General features: G+C 42.5%; 1 protein-coding gene across 3 annotated transcripts; it reads right to left on the minus strand.

Moving 5' to 3' along the window:
• Positions 1-1,427: 1,427 nt before the first annotated feature.
• On the minus strand, positions 1,428-4,475 carry LOC132384489 (plectin-like). 3 transcript variants are annotated; one of them, XR_009508911.1, is made up of 3 exons: positions 4,232-4,475; positions 1,837-3,953; positions 1,428-1,558 (listed from the first exon to the last, which is right to left on the minus strand). XR_009508911.1 is itself a non-coding variant. In XM_059955640.1 (3 exons), the coding sequence occupies exons 2-3, from the start codon at positions 3,784-3,786 to the stop codon at positions 2,161-2,163; spliced, it is 1,485 nt and encodes a 494-aa protein (XP_059811623.1). In that variant the 5' UTR covers positions 3,787-3,953; positions 4,232-4,475; the 3' UTR covers positions 1,444-2,160. The 3 variants fall into 3 exon arrangements, 2 of the variants coding, with proteins under 2 accessions (XP_059811622.1, XP_059811623.1); XM_059955640.1 differs by having other exon boundaries at positions 1,444-3,450; positions 3,592-3,953; XM_059955639.1 differs by having other exon boundaries at positions 1,443-3,953.
• Between the last annotated feature and the right edge of the window lie 7,532 nt (positions 4,476-12,007).

The raw sequence follows: 12,007 nt of genomic DNA on the forward strand, positions 1-12,007 counted from the left end.
ATCGTTCTTGGTAACGATTTAGCTGGTGGTAAGGTTTGGTCAGCAATGAAGCTGACAAGCCAGCCGGTGAATGTTGAGGTCCCGCCCCTAGATTCCAAGATCTATCCCGCATGCGCGATCACTCATAGCATGTCGAGAAAGGCAGCTGAGACAGACATCAGTTTAAATCCGGCCAGTATCGATTTGGCCGAGATGTTTTTACCAACCCTGTACCACGTGGGTTTAAAGGGTGGAAAAACGGAGAACAGAAAAGTGAAAGAGAGTAAGGGAAAGGAGGTAGATCTGCCCTTAGCGAGGAGAAAAGTTATAGAGGCACGAAATAAAGATGAGAAACAGATAAAGCTGTTAAAAAGGTCCAGAGTTGGACATGGATGATCTGTCTGGTTTGGCAGAACTGTTTGAAGAAGCTGAAAATTTTAAAGATGTTCCCAATAATGAAATGAGGGCAGTCCTAGATGAAAAGGATGCCATTACCTTGAAGAAGTCTGCTGGGTTGGCAGATGAGGTTGTTTCAGCCCGCAGGGTTGAGTTTACTCCGGAAGGGAGTTGCCCAGAGAGTAGCTGGGAGGATCAGGGGAATTTAGAATTTGGACTGGGTACGGGTATTGAAATCCTGGAAGAGGCAAATGTCCCATTTGAGTGTGTCCAAGATGTGGATGCACGTGGTACTGAACCTAGTAATGGAGCTCAGAAAAAGTCTGAGGTATTTGATTCAGTTGAAAAGGAATGTGGGTCAGATGGACTTGGTTCAGTGAAGAAAGGGTTAACCTTGGTAATAGTGGGAAGTGAGAGTTCCCAGTTGTTTGTGCTCGAAGGTGTGTTAAAAGTTAGTGAGGAGATAGAAGGTGGTGAGGTGAATATTATTATTGAAGGAAAAGGGAAAAGTGTAGTTCCCAAATTGAATGAAGAAAATCTAAAGTCTGGACTGGTGTCAGAAGCAGTAACCAGGCTGAAGGGACAATGGCTTGTTAACACGGTGCCTGCGAATCAATTACAGTTTGATTTGGAATGTAAAGGTGCCCCACACGCTATTGTTATTCCAGAGTGTGGTGTGAAAAAGCAGAATTCGAAATGCTGTTTGAACAAAGAGGGATTGCTGGCATTGAGACCTAATAGCCTGAAGGGTCCTGAAGAGAAAACTAGCACCTTGCATAAAATTAAAGAATTGTGTGGAAATTCGGGAAATGGTCTAAGTTTGGAACACATTGTTGATAAAATAACTCGTATGAAAGAAGCGGGCGAAAGCCTATTTCGCCAGGGTGCTCAAGCTCACCACGAGGGAATTAACTGGAAAAGAGGTGAGGGTTAATGGGACGCCATTTTTAAATAGCAGAAGCCAGTTTTAAGGGATTTCGACAAAGCCTGTGAATAATAAAGACAACCCCCATGGAAGCTTGACTGTTAAGGTTGAAAGTAACATAAAGATTAGTGTCACGTTCTCCTTCGGGTGTAACGAAACGCCGAATTTAACGTCCGGATAAACCACAGTTAATAAGAACCAGATCGCAGTAAGATTAACCATTTACTGTTCACTCTTCACATTAACATATGGTGAAAACTGTTGATAAAACAATACAAGATTGATACAGTATTTGTTCCTTCCTTAATATCACATTTCAAGTGTAAATATTTGCAAAGGTGACTATAACTACATTACACTAAGGTGCAGTATACAGGGAGAGTTTACCTGCTCCATTGACTACTTTAAATACATTTCCATGCAAACTATCCGCGACTCTTTAACTAACGAAAGCATAAACATTATCTACCGTCGTTACCTCTAACAGGATCAGCATTAACATCTTAGTTCAATATATCGATTATCTATTAACTTACAGCGTTGCTCTCACTGTGATTTCTCATGCCTGCAAAACTGCTTGTGCTCAGGTGAGCCTCGTGGAAAGCCCCCACCCTCGCGCTAATTTCAAACCGGTGTTTTCCCACAAGACGCGGCGAAACCGGATGTGATGTCATCGCATGCCGATATATTTTACATGCAATGAAAACACTTTAAACACTTCTAATTCTAACTAGAAAATACTATTGAATGAATTACTAAGCGAAAATATTATAAACTAAATAACTGTCGTAAAGACAGCACACTCCCCGCTTGACCTTCGTAAGGTCACAATGAGCAGAGTACAAAACTTAGTCTCTTAATCAGTCATTGGGTAGAAGTAGAATAACTTCTGTAACTGGCCTTTGGTAAATTTTCACATCGCCTTGGTCGGTAGTCTTCAATTCGATCTTCCTGACATGTCCATCCCCGCTAGGGAATGTAGCAGTGATTCTGGCCGTTGGCCAGCTGTTGCGAGCGACTTGCTTGTCCCTGAGCAGGACTAAGTCTTCAACTTGAAGATTCCTTCGGGGTTCTGTCCACTTTTGTCTCTGTTGCAACAAAGGTAGATATTTTTGTCTCCAGCGAGGCCAGAACTGATTTGCCAGAGCCTGGACTTGTCTCCATTGCTTTGTGTACAAATCCTTGTCTGAAAAGTCTCCTGGTGGAGGAGGTGCTCCTGCCTTCTGCGTAAGGAGCGTTGATGGCGAAAGTATAAAGGGGTTTTCTGGGTCAGAAGACACAGGTAGGAATGATTGTGCGTTTATAATGGCTGTGACCTCTGCCATTAGGGTGCACAGTACCTCGTGGGCCAATCGGGTGCGTTGCTGTATCTCAGGTTTCCTTTTCCAGGTTTTCCGTAAGGACGTGAACCGTTTGACTGCCTGCTCTTTGTTATCTGGTGAGCGCTGGCGTGGTTCTCTGATTGGCAATGGGGCAACCCCATTATTTGCTTCATCTCTGAAGACCTTGGTGTCTTTGGGTTTTAAAGAAATGGTATCTTGAGCTGATTGTGCAAGTTTGTTTCCGTGCTCGGTTTGAACGAAAACTGACTGACCTAGCGTCTCGTCGGTTACTTTACGCTTGGTAATGTCTTGTTGTGCTTCTTTAGGGTACACCTCAGTGAGGCAGATCTCGGAACAAGAACGGCTTGACTGAGTTTGACCGCAAACTTCTGTACAGTTCGAGCTGACAATTGTTGTCCTGGAGTGAACCTCTCCCTCCCCGCCGTCCTGTTGTGGGGGTGAAGGAGCGTTGTCGGTTCTTTCATTCTTGACTTCATCACGGAGCCGTGAGGGTAAATTTCCTTCCTCGTATGGATGTGATGCAATCGTGACTCTCTGAGGTTCCTCGTAGCTGGGGAAGTTATCGAATACGTATGGAGAGGGGAGACGAGCCTGCCTGTCTATTTGAGATTGTACATAGTCGCTTGTGCGTTCCAGTCTGGTCCTTTCTAAAGTAGATCTTACTTCGGTCAGATCACGCGACCCTTCAGCTTGTTCTATGTACTTTGCTTCCACCCTGGCAGCTTCTCTTTCTCCTTCTAGCTGCAGCACATGCAACTCTGTCGATATTTTTGTCATTTCCAACTGGGTTTCGGCTTCTCTGGCGGCCTGTTCTCTTTGTCTGGCAGCCTCTTCTCTTTGTCTGGCAGCCTCTTCTTTCTGGATTTCGGCTTCTCTGGCAGCCCTTTCTTTCTGGATTTCGGCTTCTTTGGCGGCCCTTTCTTTCTGGATTTCGGCTTCTCTGGCAGCCTCTTCTCTTTGTCTGGCGGCCCTTTCGGCTTCTTTGGTGGCCAGTTTCATTTTCAAAACTGCCTCTTGTCTGGCGTAATGCAGTCGCACCTTGGCGGCTTCTGCCTTGGCTCTTGCCTGTGCGGACTTACTTGATGTCGGTTTACTGCCCTTGTCGCTGGGCGGCGTCGACTTGATCCCGGATCGAGCTGACATTGCAGCACTTGAAACACCTGATAATGCCGCTTTTTCACTGTCACGTTCTCCTTCGGGTGTAACGAAACGCCGAATTTAACGTCCGGATAAACCACAGTTAATAAGAACCAGATCGCAGTAAGATTAACCATTTACTGTTCACTCTTCACATTAACATATGGTGAAAACTGTTGATAAAACAATACAAGATTGATACAGTATTTGTTCCTTCCTTAATATCACATTTCAAGTGTAAATATTTGCAAAGGTGACTATAACTACATTACACTAAGGTGCAGTATACAGGGAGAGTTTACCTGCTCCATTGACTACTTTAAATACATTTCCATGCAAACTATCCGCGACTCTTTAACTAACGAAAGCATAAACATTATCTACCGTCGTTACCTCTAACAGGATCAGCATTAACATCTTAGTTCAATATATCGATTATCTATTAACTTACAGCGTTGCTCTCACTGTGATTTCTCATGCCTGCAAAACTGCTTGTGCTCAGGTGAGCCTCGTGGAAAGCCCCCACCCTCGCGCTAATTTCAAACCGGTGTTTTCCCACAAGACGCGGCGAAACCGGATGTGACGTCATCGCATGCCGATATATTTTACATGCAATGAATACACTTTAAACACTTCTAATTCTAACTAGAAAATACTATTGAATGAATTACTAAGCGAAAATATTATAAACTAAATAACTGTCGTAAAGACAGCACAATTAGTATTTTGTATGAACTTTTGTAGTATACACGTAAGCTAAGATCCCAACTCTTTAGTTTTTGTTTGCAGAAGGAAAGAAATAAAAATAGGTGGTTATTAAATTGAAGTCTGATGCTACAAGACTTTAGTAATGTACTAGATGTTAAGATAGTAAAGGAAGTGACAATATAATTGTTAACTGTTTAGATGCTGAATTGAATGTATAACTGTATTACTCTGTAGAAAAAAAACTTCTGTATTGTGTTAGATTCTAAAATCCTGTAAGATTCTGTATTACTTCGTTTTCACCGCTGGTAAAAACGCTTTGAAGAAAGGGGGTGTTACGAATGTGCCACAACTCTGAGGGGCCGAAGGGTACAAAGTAGCCCCCTCCTTTTTGAGAATCGCAAGATCGCTATTAATTCAGATCTGGGACCCAGGAAATGAGAGAGAGAGACACGCAGGATCCTCAAGGTTTGGAATGTGTCCTGGGCCTCCGAAAGACAAAACCACAGATAACGGCCATTGTCACTTGGAGACGGAATTGTGTATTGAGTACTGTACTATTCATTGAAGCCCTCAGGGAATGAACAGAGGGGGCTGGTTGAGGGATTGTATCATCCCAACTTGACTGACATCTGAGACCTCATGAGTAAGGATAAAAGAGGGTCTGGGGAACAACCCCTTCAGACGCACCAGGAGAAACACTAGAAATCCCGTGACAGCGTTTAATAGCGACAGCAAGTGGTGACTCGTGTGTGTGTCCATCCTTGCCCGGATGACGAGTTTTCCACGGAACGGCTTAGCTAAAGGACCGGCTACACAAACGGAACTCTCGAAGGATTGACATCATAAAAAGGGAAAGCTGGCAAGTTTAAACATCTGTCTCTCTCCAACCAAGGGCTGCAGCCTGAATGAACTAAGTGACTTTTATATTTCCATCGGACGATACATTATCCCCTAGACAACGATAGAGCTTACTTCTTATTGATTATCATTATACCCACACTTTTAGATTTAGTATTGATGACATGTAGTATCTGTATGTTTGCATTGATATTATTTTGTGTATTTTTACCAATAAATACTGTTAAAAATAGTACCACCAGACTTCAGCAGACCTCTCTATCTTTGCTGGTAAGTGACCCAGTTACGGGGTTCGTAACAATGGAAAGTTTGTTAGGATATCACTGCCATAATGTACATAAGTGCATATTTGACTTTCTGTAAAGCAGTAGACTTTTTGATATTATTTGAGGGTATTTTTTTGGGAGGGGCAGGAAATTTAGTAGGTCTACTTCCTGTCTCTTTGCTCCACACTCCAACTCAGTAGGTGGCGGTAAAGCACCTTTTGTTGGTCTGCCATCTGCCATTAAATGTTACAAAAAGAAGAGGAAGAAGGAAGGGGTAGAAACTCCTCAGCCTAATTGTCAGGTTTGTCCCCCTATTGGGGAGGTGGGCACACAGTGGAGGAAACTGAGAGGCGTGCCCGATTCTGGGGCTGGTGGAAGTGGAAAGCAATCCATGCACTTGGGTTGTGCAGATTATTCCTGAGAGTTGTAGGTTGGATCTCCAATCCAGATAATATACTTGGTGAGGGGAAGATGACTTGATGGAATAGATTTTGTACCCTGATAAACAGGGATGCAGGCAAAGAACTTCCCTTTCCACTGTTGCGGTCTTCAAATCCAAGTGCATTGGAATTCACTCCCAGAGGTAGGTAGGCTGGAGATGTGCTTGATATTTAATAGTTGCAGCATGTAATTTTTAATGTTTAAACATTTTGGATATTGACATCTATCTTGAGAAGGCACCATCATTTCATACAACCTGATGATGATGTCTCATGTTAATGACATCACTGGCCCAATGGTGATACTGAAGCAACTCTGAGTGGCAGAGAAAATGGTCGATTCCCGTCGCTGCCTGTAAGGAGTTTGAACATTCTCCTTGTGACTGTGTGGATTTCCTCCCACATTCCAAAGATGACAGGTTAAGGTTAGTAAGTTGTGGGCACGCTACGTTGGTGCTACAAGCATGGCAATACTTGTGGTCTGCCCCCAGCACTTCCTCAGACTGTGTTGGTCATTGATGCAAGTGATGTATTTTGCTATATGTTTCGATGTACGTGTGAGAAATAAAATTGATCTTTAATCTTTCCTCATTTGTAGTATTTTGCTATTTGTTTAATTTTAAATGTTGTTTACTATCGCCACCTGATGCTGCAGAGAAACTGAAATACTTCACAGTCAGGAACAGTTAAATGAAGCAAGCTGTAAGGGTAAATTATAAGGTGACTATCACTTGTAATGGATGATAGAACATCTGGAAACCATTGGGGAGGAGATTCACAGCCTGATGCCACATGGGGCTGAGGCTGCAGATACATTAGGATCAAATGTCAGTCACACTGTAGTAAGGAAGAGATGGCAGACAATAATCACAAGCCTGGGGCCCTCTCATGTGTTGATGTCCACAGCAAACAAGTTGTTAATCAACTCGCACAAAGAGAGTCACATAGCAAAGTGACACTGTGTGCACAACTTTCATCACCGATCTACACTACATTGTAATTCCTGTCAACTGCCTCCAGATTCCACACACATCCACGCACTTGCACACTAGGGATGTTGTTAGCAGAATTTCAGATGATAACAAGGAGGTGTGCAGGAATCAGATAGACCAGCTGGTTGAGTGGTGTTGCAACAGCAACCTCGCCACTCAATATCAGTAAGACCAAGGAATTAATTGTGGGCTTCGGGAAGGAGAAGTCAGGAGACGCACGCCAGTTTTCATTGAAGGCTCAGCAGCAGAAAGGGTGAGCAGCTTCAAGTTCCCAGATGATCTATCCCGGGCTCAACATGTTGATGCAATCACAAAGGAAGGCACACTTGTGGTTATACTTCATTAGGAGTTTGAGGAGATTTGGTACGCCACCAAAGACTCTAGCAAATTTCAACAGATACACCGTGGAGAGCATTCTGACTGGTTGCATCACCACCTGGTATGGAGGGAGCCTCTGCACAGGATCGGAAAAAGCTGCAGAAAGTTGTAAACTCAGCCAGCTTTATCATGGGCAGTAGCTTCCCCACCTTTGAGGACATCTTCAAAATGCAATGCCTCAGAAAGGTGGTATCCATCATTAAGGACCCCCACCACCCAGCACATGCCCTCTTCCCATTCCTACCATCAGGGAGGAGATCCAGGCGCCTGAAGACACACACTCAATGTTTTAGGTACAGCTTCTTCCCCTCCACCATCAGATTTCTGAATGGTCTATGAACCTATTAACATTACTTCACTATTTTGCTCTCTCTTTGCACTATTTATTTATTTTTTATATATTCTTATTGTAACATAGTGATTTTTATGTATGGCTGCCACGAAACAACAAATTTCATGATATATGTCAGTGATAATAAACCTGATTCTGATTCTGAAATACTCAAGGAATATTTCTACATCTTAAAGGAAAATAAACTCTGTACTTGGATTCTGTTGCCATAGGGAAAGTTCAATTTACAACTGATAGTATTCTGCTTGAAAAAGTTCTGAGGTTCAGTGAAATAAAATATTTAGTGCCCAAAGTTACAAATTACTTTTCTGTTATGGAAATAGAAGACATATGTTATTGATAATAAACCTGATTCAGAGTAAGGACAATTTATGGTGGCCAATTAACCTAGCAACCCATATGCTTTTGAGACATCGGACAAAATAGGGACACGAGGAAAAAATCCACACAGTCGTAGGGAGAGCATCCAAAACTCCACCCAAGGTCTGGATTGAACCTAGGTAGGCAGTGGCTCTATTAGCCATGCCACTATGGTGCCCTTCTCTGCCATCCAGCTTAGAACAATTTGATAGTACAATGTGGCATGGTAGGTAGCAAATAGCGTAACCACTTAAAGCATCAGTGATCGGGTTTCAATTCCAACCACTGTCTGTAAGGAGTTTGTATATTCTCCCCCAACCATGTGGGTTTCTTCGAGATGCTCCCATTTTCTCCCACATTCCAAAGAAGTATAATTTAGTAAGTTGTGAGCATACTATGTTGGCGCTGGAAGCAAGCGACACTTGTGGGCTGCCCCCATCACATCCACCTAACATGTTGGTCGTTGACACAAACAGTGCACTTTACTGTATATTTCAAGATTTCAATGCATAAGTGATAAATAAAGCTAATCTTCCACTTACCGTTCATTTTTCAGGATGAGGTAATTGAAAATTGAATTTATCCAGAGTGAAATGCAGAGAAAACTAAGTCTACGTCAATCTGCACCACCTCCAAAGTTCAACGAGATACTTCCGAACTTGACTTGAGTCTCCATACCACATGAGGTGATCGTTCCATGGGTGTCACCCTTGTAGAACACTACGGAGGAAAATAAACAAAGTTACTTGGAAGTGACCTTCTTTGAATCATACTGGATAGGCAGCCCTCTGTGGTTTCTATTTACAAAGGTTCAGCTCGTTGACCCTCTCTATCCAGAGAAGGTCGTAAAGTGGTTAAATCACTGGATTCATAGCCACACTTCTGGACCATTAATCCTGTGACATATTGAAATCCCGTGTGAGGCTGCTGGGGAATTTAAATTCAAGCAATTAAGTCAATCTGGAATTTAAAACATACACTCAGTAGGCACTATATTAGGTACATCTTCTCGTTAATGCAAATATTTAATCAGCTAATCATGTGGCAGCAACTCAATGCATAAAAGCATGCAGACATGGTCAAGAGATTCAGTTGTTGTTCAGACCAAACATCAGAATGGGGAAGAAATGTGATCAAAGTGACTTTGACCGTGGAATGATTGTTGGTGCCAGATGGGGTGGTTTGATTATCTCAGAAACCTCTGATCTCCTGGGATTTTCACACACAACAGTCTCTAGGGTTTACAGAGAATGGTGTGAGAACAAAAAAAAAATCCAGTGAGCTGCAGTCTGCAGGCAAAAACCCCTTGTTAATGAGAGAGGTCAGAGGAGAATGGCCGGACTGGTTCAAGCTGACAGCAAGGTGACAGTAACTCCAATAACTATGCATTGCAACAGTGGTGTGCAGAAGATTAAGCATTGAAATGGATAGGCTACAATGGCAGAAGAGCACACTAGGCTCCTGTATCTAATAAAGTGGCCTCTGGATGTAAATAACCATAATAACGAGAACTAACCCTATCTTACTCACTAATGCACTGCAGGACAGAAAAAGCCATCCTTGCCCAGCCCAGCCAGTGTGTGACTGCAGGCCAACCTCAGTGTTCGACTCTTCACAGACTCCTCAGCTCAGTGACAATTATATCAATGAAGGTATTGCCAGCAGTAATGCACATCTGGTGTATGGATTTAAATAAAGGCAGGAGGGGGCCCGTGGCTGCCAAATACTGGCAACATGCTGCATAAAAGACAATCCAGCTCGGTGTTTCAAGGTGTGAAGAATTCTGTAAGCAACCTTCATGTCAGACAACTCAAAAACAATATATTGAGAAAGTGATCTGGACATGGGGTGGTGGGGTTGTGAACTGCTCTTTTCGGCTTTGATATGGTGTCTTTGTATATTTTATGCCTTCCTGGGAAGGCAGACAGGGCCTCATTTTGACACCTCACCTAAAAGACTTCTTGCCTGGTGGTGCATCAACACTATGGCCTGAGTCTTTAGATTGGCAGTTGAACCTACAGCTTCCTGACTTGTAGGCAAATGAATACCCTTTAGGTCATGGATTGATGGTAAGAGAAATGGTAAAATTGGCAGTAGTACTGTAGGGAGACCTTGCTGAGAATGTATTTAAGCTCTTCATTTGTACTCTTATTCTGCAACTTGCTGATAATGAGCAGAAGTGTTATAGTTTCCCACATTCCCTTCAAAAGCACCAACATTTATCCCAAAATTGATGGACTGAGATAATCTTTTTTGTTTCATCTCTTTTAATTTCCCATGTTTAAGAGTTGTGCTAAAACTGTGGAAAAACATACAAACCCCATTTCCAGAAAAGTTGGGATATTTTCCAAAATGCAATAAAAACAAAAATCTGTGTTATGTTAATTCATGTGAACCTTTATTTAACTGACAAAAGTACAAAGAAAAGATTTTCAATAGTTTTACTGACCAACTTAATTGTATTTTGTAAATATACACAAATTTAGAATTTGATGCCTGCAACACACTCAACCAAAGTTGGGACAGAGGCATGTTTACCATTGTGTTACATCACCTTTCCTTTTAATAACACTTTTTAATCGTTTTGGAACTGAGGATACTAATTGTAGTAGATTTGCAATTGGAAATTTTGGCCATTCTTGCCTGATATAAGACTTCATCTGCTCAACCGTCCGTGGATTCTCCTCTTCATGATGCGCCATACATTTTCAATTGGAGATAGATCTGGACTGGCAGCAGGCCAGTCAAGCACACGCACTCTGTGTCTACAAAGCCATGCTGTTGTAGCATGTGCAGAATCTGGTCTGGCATTGTCCTGCTGTAATAAGCGTGGACATCCTGGGAAGAGACGTCACCTTGATGGCAACATATGTCTCTCTAAAATTCTAATATACGCCTCAGAGTCAATGATACCTTCACATACATGCAACTCACCCATGCCGTGGGCACTGATGCACCCCCATACCATCACAGATGCTGGATTTTGCACCTTTTGCTGATAACAATCTGGATGGTCGTTTTCATCTTTGGCACAGAGAACTCAACGCCTGTTTTTTTCCGAAAACTAGCTGAAATGTGGACTCATCTGACCACAGCACACGGTTCCACAGTCTTTCGGTCCATCTGAGATGAGCTCGGGCCCAGAGAACTCGCCGGCGTTTCCTCATAGAGTTGATGTATGGCTTCCTTCTTGCGTAATACAGTTTCAAGTTGCATTTCTGGATGCAGCGACGGACTGTGTTAGTGACAACGGCTTTTCAAAGTACTCCTGAGCCCAGGTAGCTATAATTGTCACAGTAGCATGACGATTTCTTAGGCAGTGCCGCCTGAGGGCTCGAAGATCACACGCATTCAACAGTGGTTTCCGACCCTTGCCCTTTACGCACTGAAATGTCTCCGAATCTTTTCACAATATTATGTATTGTAGATGTTGGAAGACCTAAATTCTCTGCAATCTTGCATTGGAATATGTTCCTTTTGAACTGACTAACAATTCTCTCATGAATTATGGCACAAAGGGGTGAGCCACGACCCATCCTTGCTTGCAAAGACTGAGCCTCTGATGGATGCTACTTTTATACCCAGTCATGATACCTCACCTGCTACCAATTAGCCTGCTTAATGTGGAGTCTTTCAAATGGTGTTACTTGAATATTCTGTGCACTTTTCAATCTTATTTTAACTCTGTCCCAACTTTTGTTGAGTGTGCTGCAGCCATCAAATTCTAAATTTGTGTATATTTACAAAATACAATTAAGTTGGTCAGTAAAACTATTGAAAATCTTTTCCTTGTACTTTTGTCAGTTAAATAAAGGTTCACGTGAATTAACATATCACTGATTTTTGTTTTTATTGCATTTTGGAAAATATCCC

This window comes from Hypanus sabinus, chromosome X1 (genome assembly GCF_030144855.1).
Source record: "Hypanus sabinus isolate sHypSab1 chromosome X1, sHypSab1.hap1, whole genome shotgun sequence".
NCBI lineage: Eukaryota > Metazoa > Chordata > Chondrichthyes > Myliobatiformes > Dasyatidae > Hypanus > Hypanus sabinus.

Coding starts and splice junctions, on each gene's coding strand:
- LOC132384489 (XM_059955639.1), bottom strand. CDS start 3,786: ATGTCAGCTCGATCCGGGATCAAGTCGACGCCGCCCAGCGACAAGGGC.